The 15,059-nt window shown below is 37.8% G+C and overlaps 4 protein-coding genes across 4 annotated transcripts in view; 2 read left to right on the top strand and 2 right to left on the bottom strand.

The window, feature by feature from the left end:
* The window catches only part of LOC141349279 (multidrug and toxin extrusion protein 1-like), a 69,775-nt gene that overhangs the window by 20,145 nt on the left and 34,571 nt on the right, over window positions 1–15,059 (bottom strand). The gene's annotated exons all lie outside the window — the stretch shown is intronic.
* Window positions 5,861–14,911, top strand: LOC129454819 (uncharacterized). The gene is made up of 6 exons (XM_073871107.1): window positions 5,861–6,357; window positions 6,442–6,575; window positions 6,821–6,968; window positions 13,554–13,802; window positions 14,325–14,595; window positions 14,673–14,911. The coding sequence occupies exons 1-6, from the start codon at window positions 6,005–6,007 to the stop codon at window positions 14,859–14,861; spliced, it is 1,344 nt and encodes a 447-aa protein (XP_073727208.1). The 5' UTR covers window positions 5,861–6,004; the 3' UTR covers window positions 14,862–14,911.
* On the top strand, window positions 7,144–10,234 carry LOC141366069 (uncharacterized). Its single transcript, XM_073871108.1, has 3 exons — window positions 7,144–7,606; window positions 8,317–8,498; window positions 9,589–10,234. Exons 1-3 carry the CDS (start codon window positions 7,453–7,455, stop codon window positions 10,012–10,014), a joined length of 762 nt encoding a protein of 253 aa, XP_073727209.1. The 5' UTR covers window positions 7,144–7,452; the 3' UTR covers window positions 10,015–10,234.
* Window positions 8,491–12,857, bottom strand: LOC129452899 (uncharacterized). Its single transcript, XM_055216988.2, has 3 exons — window positions 12,369–12,857; window positions 12,114–12,229; window positions 8,491–9,522 (listed from the first exon to the last, which is right to left on the bottom strand). Exons 1-3 carry the CDS (start codon window positions 12,700–12,702, stop codon window positions 8,737–8,739), a joined length of 1,236 nt encoding a protein of 411 aa, XP_055072963.2. The 5' UTR covers window positions 12,703–12,857; the 3' UTR covers window positions 8,491–8,736.

Below are 15,059 nucleotides of genomic sequence, written 5' to 3'. Positions count from 1 at the left end.
GAAAGAGTTTGAGAGGAGAGAGGGGCGTTCCTCCCGTTAGACGTGAGTGGAAACACACCGTAAGGATAGTGTTCAACTAGCTCTGGCCCGATTTACTTTACATAATCTGCAAAAGTCGTTCATAGCCATGTTAACTCCGGTATTTCGCTCGATGGGTTTGTTTTCACATCATACGTGTATTACAGCAGAGATTCGATGCGGCTGAGCCGGCGCATAACGCATCCAAATGTTATGTGTGATTGGCTTACGTTTAGACCAATGATTTTAAACTTCAGACAAGCCCCTCCCACGAGAAGGAAAACGATTGTCAATTATGCCCAGCCAGACTCTGTCTATGAAGCGAAGCAAAATAGCAGAGGATGGTATTACCAGGCTACCAAAAAATAGCAACTCGTTTAAATTAAACAATGTAACTTAGCATATAAGGCATACATCTATACACAACACACCACTTAGTTAAATCACTTCCCGAGCAAAAATTAAGGAAATTAGTTAAACAACAGGCTTACCTTTTGTTGTTCAAAGAGTCCAAAGAGTCACAGAGTTATTTTTCAAAAAACAAAATGCACAGGTTTTTGAGGCGAGTAGTACTCGTGGATTCAATTGGGTTGTAAGTGGTTCATCAATTGCCGTTAGATCAGCGGGTCAACCTGTGTCAGGCTGACCGGGAGAGCGCACTGGAACTGCCGCCAGGAAGCAAGCGGCAACCGGCGCCACCAGCGCGCCTGACTAGCCGCCTTGTGGGTTGATGAGTCTGAAGAACTGGGCTGGTAGGACTCGGTAGATGGAGGCAGTGGCGTATCGTCTTCCTCAACTCTTGCTTTTTTAAATAACACATTAAAGAAACTTTAGCCATTGTGGCAATTTTAATATTAGCTAAAAAAGCAGTTAGCAAAGTTAGCTGGCTGGCTGCCAGAGCCCGTCGCTCCCCACAGAGTCTACCTGTCAGAACCCCTAGAACCCCAATTACGTTCCGGAGGCTTCCTACAACTTGCTTTAACAACTCCATTTTATTTTATACACACACCGGTCAACAATAAATCCGGATTATATTAATATATTTTCTTAAATACATTTCAATAATAAAAATAAACAAAAAATGTATTTTGATTAAACTTGCCTGGGCGGGCCAGGGAGTTATGTGGGCGGGCCAGTGCCGCCCTGGCCCATTACTGGCTACGCCCCTGCTTGAGAGCTGAAAATGTTAAGAAAGGGTCTTGCACTCACAGGCAGAGCTGGTATGAATATATTTACATAGCGTTGCGACAGACTGTTGAGAGAGAGAGAGAGAGAGAGAGAGAGAGAGAGAGAGAGAGAGAGAGAGAGAGAGAGAGAAAACACACTGTGGTTGAAATATGTCAGTCAAGCTGATAGAGATAATACTTGGTAACAAATGGTTGGAGCCTAAATTATGTCATGCACCTGGGAGTCCTGCCATGGATGTTCAAATTACAGAGGTGGACAGTACTAAAGCTAGAGCCACACCAAAAGTTTTAAAATCTTATCAGATTTTCCAAATGTTAGAGAACACAGCACACCACGCACCATCAGATTAACTTCACAAACAATGCGAGCCTCAGATGATTACAAAAGAAATTAATACAATGGACTGCTTCTTTACATCTCTAATGTCCATCTCACTTGTGACTGTGCCTGCTGCCCAATGTAGTTGTTATTGTTTCATATTTCATCCGCTCGCTTTCTGATTGGGTAACATTTCATTTCACGTGACAACATACAGTGTGTGTGCGCGCGTTTGTCCTCAGGATTTCCCCAACACAACAAGTGCCGTGATGCGAGCGGCCCTGACATGCTTCTTAGCAGATTCAGATGCTCAACACATGGCACACCACAGGAAAATCTAATAAGATTATCGGTTCAATCATGAGGATGATCGGGACTTTATCTAGGATTGTCGTAAGGGGAAAAAAAAAAATCGACCCAAATTCAGCCCGATTATCTTGTGGTGTGGCTGGTTTTAAGTATTTTAGTTACAAGCATCTGTACTTTAGCATGTAGTGAAGTAAACGTTTCCCCAAGACTTAACACTAAAGCAAAGAATCATGTTCCTTTTATTCATTTATATTGCAAATTAAAATTTATTTAATACCTAACTGCACGAAAACTGTATGCTTTCGTACTTTTACGAAAAGTAAAACTTATAGGCCTACTTAAAGGAATAGTCCATTTTCTTAAAAGAAAAATCCAGACAATTCATTCACCACCACGTCATCCAAAATGTTGATGTCTTTCTTTTTTCAGTCGAGAAGAAATTATGTTTTTGAGGAAAACATTGCAGGATTTTTCTCATTTTAATGGACTTTAATAGAGCCCAACATTTAATATTCTTACACCCTGAAGCTATTTTGGGGATTTTCGCCTGGATTTGGCCTACCCAATTTCAAAAGCTTCCCATACCCACATGCAGAGGTTTACATACAAAAGTTTGGTATCATTTTACAGGAAACCCTTCGAAATTACATAAAACACTGTTGAAAGTGCTAAACATGGTTGTATGTGATGTCAGTCCTCTAATAAACACAAAAATAAATAGGCGCTTTTTGATGGTTTTTTTCTAAAGTTTGTTTGATTCCAGCAATTGTCAGCTTACAGAGGAAAAAGGATTTTTTTCTCTATCATAATCTGTCCAAAAGTTATTTTACTCCAACTGAAGGGAGGACTAATACCCTTTTTGTATACGATTTCTGCCTAAAACATTTGAAGTGCTCCCATAACCACAGAGTGGAATAAATACAATTTCTTTATATCATTTTAAAGAAAACCCTTTGAAGTTACAGAAAAAGCTGCTGTTTGTGACAAATTGTTATTTATGTTGTTTTTCATATGATAAAACACCAAATTTTATGTTGTAAACACTGTCTTTGATAGTGTATAACTCTGGTTCTGTGTGCTCTAGCAGACTGCAGACAGTTCTGGTTGTTAGCAGCAGCAGACAGTAAACACCCAAAAAAAGAATGATCTCTTTAGCATGTCGCTTTCAAAAGTTATTCTTATTTTACTGAAGGGTGCGAAAATACATTTTTCATATAAATATTAATTTTTTGCATATAATAAATAGCAAGGGATTATTCATGCACACAACCAAAGAAAATGCTGTGAATGGACTCATTGTTTAGAGCAGGGCTGGACTGGTAATCTGGCATACCGGGCAAATGCCCGGTGGGCCGACGTCCTTGGGGGCCGGTCAGAGGCGGTCTTACCATAGAGGCATAGGTATGCGGCCGCCTGGGGCCCCCCACCAGCGGTCAAATTGGGGGGGGGGGGGCAGCCGCCCAACCAACCTAATAAATAGCCTACATAAATAAATAAAACCCTTATCATCACGAACACTTCAAAAGCATTGTAAATTGTATTAATATTCTTAAGAAATACGTTGAAACTTTGAAATAGTAGTTAAAATGTCCAGTTCATGTTCTGTCACTAAACACTTACACCCCCTTCTTTCACAATGAAATGGACTAGTCCATAACGGTGCGCGCTGCGGGAGCATACTTGCGCTGCGGCGCGAAAGATAAACACAAAGTGACACGGGGCCTGGTCTGGGAAAGTCCACGAACAGAGACGTAAAGACAAATATAAACACGAAAATGGGGCTTTGGTAAGTCAACCGGCTAGTAATAGCCCTACATTGATAAAAATTATTTTGTGGTGAAGTACTGTGAAATTTAAATACAATTATATTAATATAATGTGCAGGTGATTACGTCTGCGGCGCATTCAGTCACTCTTCCTGTTGTTGCCTGCTCCCCCGCCTGTCTATCACAGCTCAGGTGCATATCACCTCTCTAAATCCGTCTCTTTTGTCCACTTTCGACCGCTTCTGCCCTGATTGTTTTGAGGGGTGGTCTATGGAGACTGCAGGCGAGAGCCTCTGCTTTCGTTTTCGGGAGAAATGACGGGCTTAAAATGACGCGAAGTCCGGTGCTTGTGTTGTAATTAACGATGCTGCACAGTGTTTTTTGTGTGTAACTTATGTAAAAGCTTTCTTTGATATTTCAGCGCAGTTGATGAAACGAAAACATAGTTTTAATATAAAGTGATTGTAGACTGGATTTTTTAAAACCTTTTATCACAGTCTTGGGTATGTGAAAGATTAGTAACAACATTGGCTTTGATGCATTGCTAGTTTTTGTGCAGCATCAGATTTAAATTCTCCCTCATTTACTGTTCGTGGCTGTTTTTGCCCCATTGACTTATTCTCTATTGGTTTGTGTAGTGCTGCACTTTGTGTGACCTCTGCTTTCCATCTTCATTTTGGAGTAAAAAATACCTTCGCCTAGGGCCCCCAATTTGCTAAATCCGCCACTGGGGCCAGTGAATATAATATGATATATATTTTTTTAATTGGCCAACGACCGTCCTCAAAAAGCATGGACTGCGGCCCATTGGTTCATTTTCCATACTGACACTTGGCTGGCCCAATCATCTTTTAACAAGCTCCACCCCTCCCCTTCGGTGATGATCTGACACACACAAAAAACAGAGAGCGAGTATCGTACAGACGTATCATACATCTCGCACTATTTTTGTCTGACCAGCCCATAACACTCGTTAATCACGCAACGCAGCCCGAGCTTTTTTTCTTTGTTTTAATATAATTCATTAATGGCGCTAAAAGGCGCGGCGGCAATGTACTGCATTTTCCAAAAAAGTTAATGTTAGATGTTTTTTTTCCGAAAAGACCGGCCCAGGAGACACCTAATCAGCAGCCCATTGGTTCTTTTTGATTTGACATTTGGCTAGCCCAATAACAACTTTTAGGGCATTTTATGAAGCATGCAGCGTCAGTGTGCGTCTGTCAAAATAAGAGACGACTGAGAAGCGGGTTGACATGCGGTAAGCAGAACTGCTTTTAAAACACTGTTGTTAGATATCCTCTTAATAAAACACAGTCAAAAACACAAATGATAGATCAATGCCTGTTTGCAACATGACAGTGATTACACTGCAATAAAATACAGTGTGGGCAGAATTATTACATCAAACTTTTGATCACAGTTTTTATCAAACATATTTTACTAATTCCAAACCAAATTAATTTGAATAACTACCATTATTTTTGTAAATAAAGCATTTATAAGTATTATTGTTAATGATGGCTGACTGGAGAAAAAAGCACCTTATATTCAAGTGTGCAGAATTATTAGGCACATTTTCTTTTACATTTAAAATGGGCCAAAAATGTTTAACACACACTGGTCATTCATTATTTGATGTCCATAAGAAAGATGCCATGCATGGAAATTGCAAAACTGAGATATGACCATTATACAAGAAATCCTGATTCGGGCAGCAAGGGCATAAAATTATGGAGGACCACAAGAGTCATGCAAAATGTAATAAAGAACTTCAATATTTAATAACTACCTGGACAATAAAAATAGCAATTAATACATTTGTTTAAAAATTCATTTATTAATCTATAAATAAATAGAGAAAGCCACACAAAAAAACATTATGCAACATTCCATTAGGCAACAAAAAGTGAGACCACAAAAACAATGTAGAAATGAAATATTAATACATTAATAAATAGTTCAAATTAATATAACAATTTACAAAAACAACATAAAACACTCAATAAGTTCATCATTTTAAATTGCATTTACAAATTCTTAATTAAATAATGGAATTTCAAAATGTATTTCAAAAAGCGATTTAAAAAAAAGAAATAAATAACTGGATTTATAAATTGAACTACAAATACAGGTTTAAATTAGGCATTTAAAAGGGCATTTCCGTTTAACATTTCTGTTTTCATTTTCCCGATGGTTCTCCTTATTCTTTTCGCTACTCGATTTGCTTTTCGTTTTAGTCTCTCTATTTAGCTTTTCCGTGACTCTTTGGGTCCTTGCAAATGGTCAAATGAGAAATGCAAATTAACTATGGCCAGGTGGATGTAACAAGCTCGCTGATTGGCTCTGATTGTACGTCATGCGTAGATTGATCTCGGATGAGGACCTGAGAAAGACGGTAACTTAAAATGGAGGAAACGTGGACCAACACTATAAATGCTGTAATTTCTTTGGCTAACTATGTGGAGAGTAACATGAATGATCTAGTGAACTATGACTATGCGTTGACGACATTGCTTAATCTTAGAAGAAACCTGGAAGCATCCAGTCGGCATGTTGAGGACACGGTATGGACTAAGTTTAATGAAGTGGAGCGTTTAATTCGCATTGGTAATGTCTCAGAGTTTCAGCCCAGTATTGACATACCACAAGACCAACTACATATGCAAATCTCACTTGGCATCCCTCGCAGTGAAATGGCAAAACGTTTTGGTGTGTCTTTGAAAACACTTAATCGCAGGATTACACGATGGGGGTTAAGGTAAGATAGCTGCTATGGATGATGACATACAGACACATAACGATATAAAGTTGTTTTTAATAGCTTTACTTTTTGTGTACACAGACGAGTGGACTTGAACAAAAGTGTTAGTGACGCTGAGTTAGACGTGATCGTGTCTGACATTCATCGCAATTTCCCCAGCGCTGGCTACAAGATGATACTAGGTCACTTGAGGTCAAAGCAACTTTTTGTCAAACGTAAGAACTTGATTTATTTGTACACTGTTATTGAACACTTTAAACAGAATAATACTTTCAACCAAAATACTTGCCTTATGAAAATTGTGGGCAGACATTTGTTTATTATCAAACGGTTAAGTTCCGGGGCTCATACTGGTTGAGTCTTGTTTTAGGCTGTTGTAAAAGAGCTTATTGCTTTTATTAAATGTAACAATTCATGTCTTACAAGATCATGTGTTAATTATGCAATTACTCTATTTTAGGGAGCCGTGTACTGGCATCGTTAAGGCGAGTAGACGCTGAAGGAGTTCTGATGCGTAGGCTCTCACTACGCACCGTTAGACGAAGAGTGTACTCTGTACCAGCTCCCAATAGCCTGTGGCATGTTGACGGGAATCATAAGCTTATAAGGTAGGCCAAATCCGATGCTCTAAACTTCTGTTCACAATTGTCAGATAATGGGGGTTGTTTGGTGGGGGAATTATGTTGATAATGGTCTCACTCAGATCATTATATTTTCTTGGAGAAATTGTCTTACCCCTTTTTGTATTTGTTGTTAAGAGCTGATTAGTAATCCAGTTTACACTTTAAAGGCTAATTCACATTGCGCAGACAAATGCCGACAGACGCCGACAGACGCGTCTGTCGGTGTTTGTTGGACCAGTGTGATACCCCTGTCTGTGTCTGTTGGTGTTGGTCGGAGTCTGTTTTCACCCGACTGAACATGTTCAATCGGAGTTTGTAGCGTCGTGGACTGTCTGAGCAGTGTGGTATACTTTTCCAACAAACGCAAACAAACTCTGACGTATCTGCGAAACGTTGCCATGACGACGAGGCAAGTCCATTGAAAAGACGGGTAGTAAAAGGGGCTGAGTGTGGCAAGGTTAAAGTAAAAATGGCAGGTTTCTGGACAAATCAGAAAGAAGAGGAGTTAGTGGATCTTTGGGAAGAGAGACCAGAGCTGTATGCAGTGGGTGTGGCCATTTACACCAACCGCAACGCAAGAGGGAATGCGTTTCGATCGATCGCTACAGCGCTTGGGGTTTCAGGTTAGTATCTCTATGTTTTACCTCAATACTTTAAAACAACTTTAATATACACAATTACGAATACAATAAACTTGCCTGACAACGTTGTTAATATGATTACTCATATGTAGATATAGTTCTCAGTTTCGTTTCAGTAAGCAAATAGTTACAAAGTTGTTTGGTAAACGGGCTTGCACTGAAAAAGCTACAAAGTAACATTAAATATTGTTGAAATTTTGTAGCTCGCTTATTTCTGAATTTAAACTTGCTACACATGATTAAACTATGTTTTGTTGTAAAAGTCGTGTTACTGTTGACAATTTAACTAAACCAGTTAGCTATTTAACCTATAGTTATTTACTACTTGTGTATATTACAGTGTATTTGTATATTAATAAACTGCAAAACTTGTAGTTGTTTTCAAAGATGCAACATGTTTTATACTTGTGCTACAGTTGTGCTGACCTGCGCTACAAAACTTGTAACCTCCCTATGATGTGTGCAAGTTAGCATACAGCACTGCTTGTACAGTAATATAGGCTTTATGTGCCAAACAAATATACTAGTTAACATTTGAAGTGGATCAAAAAAGTTTTAAAAATGTTTATGGTATTACTACTTTTATGAAAGGTTTTGATTAACTTCAAATGTTGACTTGTGTATAATGCAGTTATTGGCATTTACTCCACATTACTATATGATCTTCATTTGTCATTGTTTTGGTGTCACAGAAGCTGAGGTAAAGAAGAAAATAGAAAATATGAGGACACAGTATAACAGATACCTAAAATCCCCTCCATCTGGAAGCGGCGGTAATCATACTCCAAGGCAGGAGTGGTTCCTGAGGAGACTTAAGTTTTTAGAGCTGCACATGAGAAAGAGACCCTCGACATCAAACCTTGATGTTCACAATGTAAGTTTATTCAATACAGTACAGTACAGTATGTTTAATTGGATATGGGGACTGAGAAATATGTACAGCAGTTTAGCTCATTGCCATTGATAGGTCACCTCAACCTCTATAAAAAAAGTTTTAAAAGAACCATAAAGAATGTATAGTCTGAATCTATTTTTTTACTGTTATCATTTGTTCACTATAATTTTAACTTATATACATTATCTGGGTATTGATTGACACAGAAATTGTGCCACTATATTCTATCCCATTGCCAAGGAACAGCTCCTGCCTCTGAATTAAAGTACTCCATCAGCCTTTCTCTGTTTAATTTGGCTTCATTACTTGCATTTGTGGACCTTGGCAGTGCTGCCTGTGGCATGGTAGGATCTTGCCTCCATGTTTCTTGCCCATCCTGATCAGGTATTTCACACATATAAGCGTCGACACATTCGTCACGTAAATAGTTGTGAAGGGCACAAGATGCAAGAACAATATCTTCCACAACATTTGGTTGTAGGTTAATCGTGGTTAAAAAAACCCTAAATCTGTTAGCAAAGATGCCAAAGGTGTTTTCAACAATACGGCGGGCACGGGATAGCCGGTAGTTGAAGACTCTTTGCTCTCTTGAAAGCCCCCTCCTGGCAAAAGGCTTCATTAAGTAAGGTTTCAGAGGAAAAGCTTCATCTGCCACAACAAAAAAAGGCATTGGAATGTCTGTCCCTGGCAATGGGGTGGATTGGGGAATGTTTGCAGTTCTCTGCTCTAAAGACTCTTGTAGTGTTGTCCCTCTGAAAACTCCACCATCAGACACCCTTCCATTACACCCTACATCAACATAAAGAAATCTATAATTGCTGTCAACCAAAGCCATCATAACAATTGAATTAAAGTGTTTATAATTGAAGAACTGTGCTCCGCATTGAGGTGGCGGTTTAATCCGTATGTGTTTGCCATCCAAAGCCCCTAGGCAATTGGGAAATTTTGCAGTGGTTTGGAATCCTTCAGACACTTTTATCCACTCATCTGCTGTTGTAGGGCACTGGAAAAGAGAATAGTACATTTGTAAATAAACCACGAATTAATCATTTAAAAAAATATTTTACAGGACTCTTCAACTACTTCAACTGAGGAGGGTGAAAGTGAAGACAGAGGTGAGGATAGAGTAGAGGATAAAGAAGATGAAGAACAAGACAAGGAAGAGGAGGAGGAAGAAGAAGAGGAAGCCATCCCACCTAGTGGACTACAAAAAAAGCGCCGTAAAAGACAACCTGACCCTGCTCAGGCTCAAGACCTTGTCATTCTTGGGGCAATAAATGAAACTCTAAAAGTGCTGACAGAGAATCACCAACACAATCTGCAGCCACCCAAGAATGACAGCATACATGCCTTTTGTCAGTTTATGGAGCAACAGTTAAGAGCAATTGACGATCCACACCACCTACAATATATACAATTTCAAATTCATCAGATACTGTTTTCCCCTCGTCCTTCCTCAAGCCAGTATGCACCTACATATTTACATCCACTGTAATACACGACTAAATTGCATCTTAATTAATTTTTTTATGGGTGCAGGTTCAGGTCTTAATTTGTTTGTTCTGTATATTTTGATTTGATTGTATTTGCCAATAGTTACACATGTATGTATTTTCCAAGTTTATCCTGTTCCATTGTTTTATTTTAGGTTTAGTGTAAGAATGTAAAATAATAATTGATTGATGCAATTCAATAAAGAATCACTTCAATTCAAATTATTGTTTTTATTCTTGTCTCATTCCCAAAAATGTTTTTTGTTTCCTCCCAAGCCTGTACAGAAACTGTTATAATATTTTATTAGAATCTACCGTTTGATAACAGCATTTGAAAAAGGAAGCACATTTCTTTCTTTATCAAGTCTTAATAAGCAGCTCTCGATGTAGTGAACAACAAGCAATTCAATTCAATTCAATTATACAAGCAGTTATTGCATTAATCTCTTTTCAATGTTTACCCTTAGGATACTAAATAAACCATGGTTTAAAAAGATCTATAGTATAGCCATGTGGGTTTTTTGCGTTTTGACTGCGATTTGTATAATGACAGACTTATAATACAGACTATTGTTAAATATTTTCTTCTGTAACAAAATTATGATTGCTTTGTGGTTACCATGTTTCACTACACTACTTTTTGGTTTTATTTGCAGTAATACCAAGGTAAATTTTGTAAAGGTTACACTGACCCTGTTATTAAACTATATACAATATCTCACGAAAATGAGTACACCCATTCACATTTCAGCAACCATTTTAGTATATCTTCTTAAGGGACAATACTATAGAAATGCAATGTGGATATATTTAAGAGTAGTCAATGTGCTGCTTGTAACAGTGTAGATTTACTGTCCTCTGAAAATAACTTCACATACAGCCATTATTGTCAAAATAGCTAACAAAACTAGAGTAGACCCTACGTGATAATACATGTCACAGCAAAATCCTCGGTGTTAAATTAACACCGGCTCGGTGTTTATATGGGTACCACCAGCAGGGTGTTAAAAGTAACACCGAAGCAGTGTTAGAGTTAATTATATACTTTAGCAATCATTTGAGTGATTATTTGATTATTAAAGACACCTGATGATAATGAGCCGAACTACATCTAAAACTTCCAGTCCCTGCCTTAGATAAAATCAACTGAAAAGACATCTCTCTTATTACAAACCAGACTGACTTTTGTCTACTTTGAAATTGTTTGGTCACCATTATGGTGATCAGTGGTTCCTTTAGTAGGGCAGTTTGACTCTTATTTTCCTTTTGATGTCTTTGCAACAGTGTTTACTGAACACATTATTTGTTGTAAAGGTTGTTAAAGCAAAGTTTATAAAGTTTTTTTAACAGAGATTGTAGATTTAAGTAAATTGTTTACACAGTCAAACAATCAGTATTCATGGAAAATAAAATGTTGATCAAATATATATTCTCTATTGGTTTTAAATTAGAGCTTTTCAAATTTTATTGTTAAAAATACTTGTGGAAAGTTTATATTGTGCCTCACGTGCATATATCATGAATCACCCCATTAATCGCAACAAGGGTGACATAATTTATGTTGCAATGCATGATGGGAGTCATGAGTTTTATACTATGGTGGATCCCAGCATGCTTTGCAACATTATGTTTTTCACCATGATTCCGATTAGTGGGGTGATTCATGATATCTTCACGTGAGGCAAAAAAGTATTTCCAGCAAGTATTTAACAATAAAATTTGAAAAGCTTGAAAATTTGGAAAGCTATGTTACTGAAGTCCAATAGAGAATAATATACACATGATCAGCATCTAACTCTCCATGAACACCGAATTCCTTCAGCGTGCAAACAACCTACTTAAATCTATAATCACTGTTATAAAACTATATAAACTTCGTTTTAACAACCTTTGAAACAAATAATGTGTTTAATAATCACTGTTGCAAAGACCTCAAAGGCAGAAACAAGAGTCAAAACCACATTGGCTTTGTTCAGCACCACTGCCCCTCCCATAACGATTTGCTTTCTTCAGTTAAATACAAAAAATTGGATACCTTTTGCAATAAGGTAATTATATACTGACATATTAAATAAAAAGTGCTCAGGATTAGAATGCCTACCTTAAGATGCTTTTCTTTGAGAACCTGATAGATAGCTCTACATGTTTCAGGAATAAGCTCGCTTAAAGTTGAGCATCCGATGCGAAAAGCGTAGTGGAGGCTACGAAATGATTCCCCTGTGAATAATAAAAAAATGTTTAGAATTACAACATTGAACATTTCAATCTATATCTTGTATAATTAACCTACTGTATCTATCAACACTTGAAATTACTTAAACTGCTGGAAGATGAAATATAAACTATTACAACTTACCTGTTGCTAAGAAGCGAAGAGTTATCATTAGGCGTTCACCTGGTGAAATGGACTCTCTGAAATTAGTATTTTGCCTTTGAATTATTGGTGTCACCAGCTGAAGTAGATGTTTAAATTGATTAGGGACCACCCGAGCAAAATTATGAAAGCTTTGTAAATCTTCCGACTGCAGTTCTCTACATAAATTCGAGTAGGCACCCTGTCTGTCCCGTCGCAGCAACCATGGCTTTACCCAAAGCCTCTTTCGTTTAACTTGCCGTCTTTTCAAGCGAAGAATGACACGCAAAGACATTAGTAACAGTAACATTTTGATAGTGGTTACAGGATCATCCATTTTTACAAACTTAGACTTCAATCTGTCTGACTCAGTTTGTCTGTGTCTGTTGGTGCAGTGTGAACATGACAGTTAGTTTTCATAAAATTCTAAATCCAACTGCCAACTTGTCTGTTGGTGTCTGTTGGCATTTGTCTGTGCAGTGTGAATTGGCCTTAACACTAGTAGAATTTGTATGCAGTGGATGCACAGCGAGTTTATGATCTTGTTTTCATTGTGTTTGTGTGTGTTATGGTAGAGAAATTTTGAGTGTTTTATCTTACAGATTAGTATAAATGTTTTATATGGTATGCTTTTAATGTGTTTTTTGGTTAAGGTCTACATGAATTAAGTTTTAAGTTGTCTCTCTGTTGCTTGCATATAAATGTGTTGTTCCACAGCTGGGCCTGGAGGAGATGAGGGTGTCCATGGTAAGGATAGCAAAATGGTTGTATGATGTGTTAGAGAACAAAGACACTGTTTTTACCACCAGTGTGAGGATTGATGTATGTCTTGAAGGGTACAGAGATAAAGCCACAGCATCACTAAGTTGTTATGAGAAGGAGCTAAGGGGCCTAAAGGCAGGAGTCTGCTGAGCATTGATATAGTACAGAGTGAAAGAAAGGCAGGGCTACTGGACCACTATATAATATACTGAAAAACTCAGAACGGGGTCATTATCATTTTACCAGGTGTACACCCTATGACCAGTATTGTTTCAAGCTGTCGAACACAATTCTTTAATAAAATACTTTGAAGAGAATTTTACATCTCAACCGTCTCGGATTCTCCTGAAAAAATTCACGACAGTGTGTGTCTGTTAGAGCTGCTGTGCAGAGTGGCTTATATACATTCTCTCTTAATATTTGCAGATGGAGAATAGTTGTGCATGGTGGTGTTGATGGGTTTTCACGGCTCATTGTTTACCTGACTGCAGCAACAAACAACAGAGCCCAAACTGTTCTGGAAAGTTTCCTGTCAGCTGTGGAGCAGTATGGCGTCCCCTCAAGAGTCAGATCAGATAAGGGAGGGGAAAACGTTCTGGTGGCACGCTTCATGGTGACTAATTGTGGAATCAACAGGAACAGTCACATTGCAGGAAGAAGTGTACACAATCAAAGGTGATTGATACTCCAATTAAGTATCTGCTTAGTTTTAAAATTTGTATTACCGTCTCATTTTTAACCATTTCTTGTTAGTTACAAGCAATGCATCGACCTAATTTGAACTAAATTCAGCTTTTAAATTACATTATGAATTAGCACAGTTATAGCTTTTATTTGATGTAAACAATTGTGTGAGTTTAGATATTAATAAATTACTTGGACAACTGTAAATAGACCAAATGGCTGTAATAGTGATACTTGTAAATAGTTGTTAGTCCAGGAACTATTAATAAAATACTGACATTTTATTACTTGTTCTAATGCCCTTTCCCAAAGTAAACAAAGCCTTAAGACCATTTAACCTACTACCTATACTGTAGCTTCTAACATTTGTTTTGATTAGAAAATTTAATTTAACACAGTGACTGGATTTATCTATTACATTGCATGTAAATATAAAATAAAATTAACTGTTAATTTTAACTTTTAAAGTGTTGTTATATGTAACAACTGACACTTGATCTTATTTTTTTTTAGGATCGAGCGACTATGGAGAGATGTTTTTGAAAATGTCCTTGATCTATTCTGCAGCAATTTCCTTCGTCTGGAAGCTGAGGGGTGGCTTAATCCAGACAAGGAGACAGACCTCTATGCTTTACATAGATGTTACATGCCACACATCCAGTCACATCTGCAACAATTTCAGAGAGCATGGAACAACCATTCCTTAAGATCTGCAAGAAACCAGTCCCCTCTTCAGCTGTGGTCAAGCAAAGAAAGAGATAGACACACACTACACATTTCTCAGGTATTTAATCAATATGGAACCAGTCTTGCATATAATGTATCTGACTGTTACACCTGATAAACAAAAATAAATTACAGACAGATGATGACAACAGATGGTGGAGAGGCCCACAACGACCTTCAGTTCAAATTCCTGAGCTACACCTTCCCAGAGCCCTGTCTGTGGTAGAACTTTCCACACTGCCAAATCCAACTGTACCATTGGCAGAGATGCTACCAGTGTACATTGAGACTGTACGGATTCTTCGAGAAATGCTGGATCATTAAAGAACGGATGAACATTGACTGTATATATAACTGATGTATCAAATAGCAAAGACAATTAATTTGGTGTTTGGGGGATGGTTTGCCCAAGGGTGGGGGTTGTGTTATTTACTCGCCCTCATGTTGTTACAAAGCTGTACACATTTTTGTTCTGGTGAACACAGGGGAGGATATTTTGAGAAATGTTTGTGGAACCTTTTT

Source organism: Misgurnus anguillicaudatus, chromosome 9 (genome assembly GCF_027580225.2).
Source record: "Misgurnus anguillicaudatus chromosome 9, ASM2758022v2, whole genome shotgun sequence".
In the NCBI taxonomy this organism is placed as follows: domain Eukaryota; kingdom Metazoa; phylum Chordata; class Actinopteri; order Cypriniformes; family Cobitidae; genus Misgurnus; species Misgurnus anguillicaudatus.
This window is presented reverse-complemented; position numbering and strand designations above follow the sequence as displayed.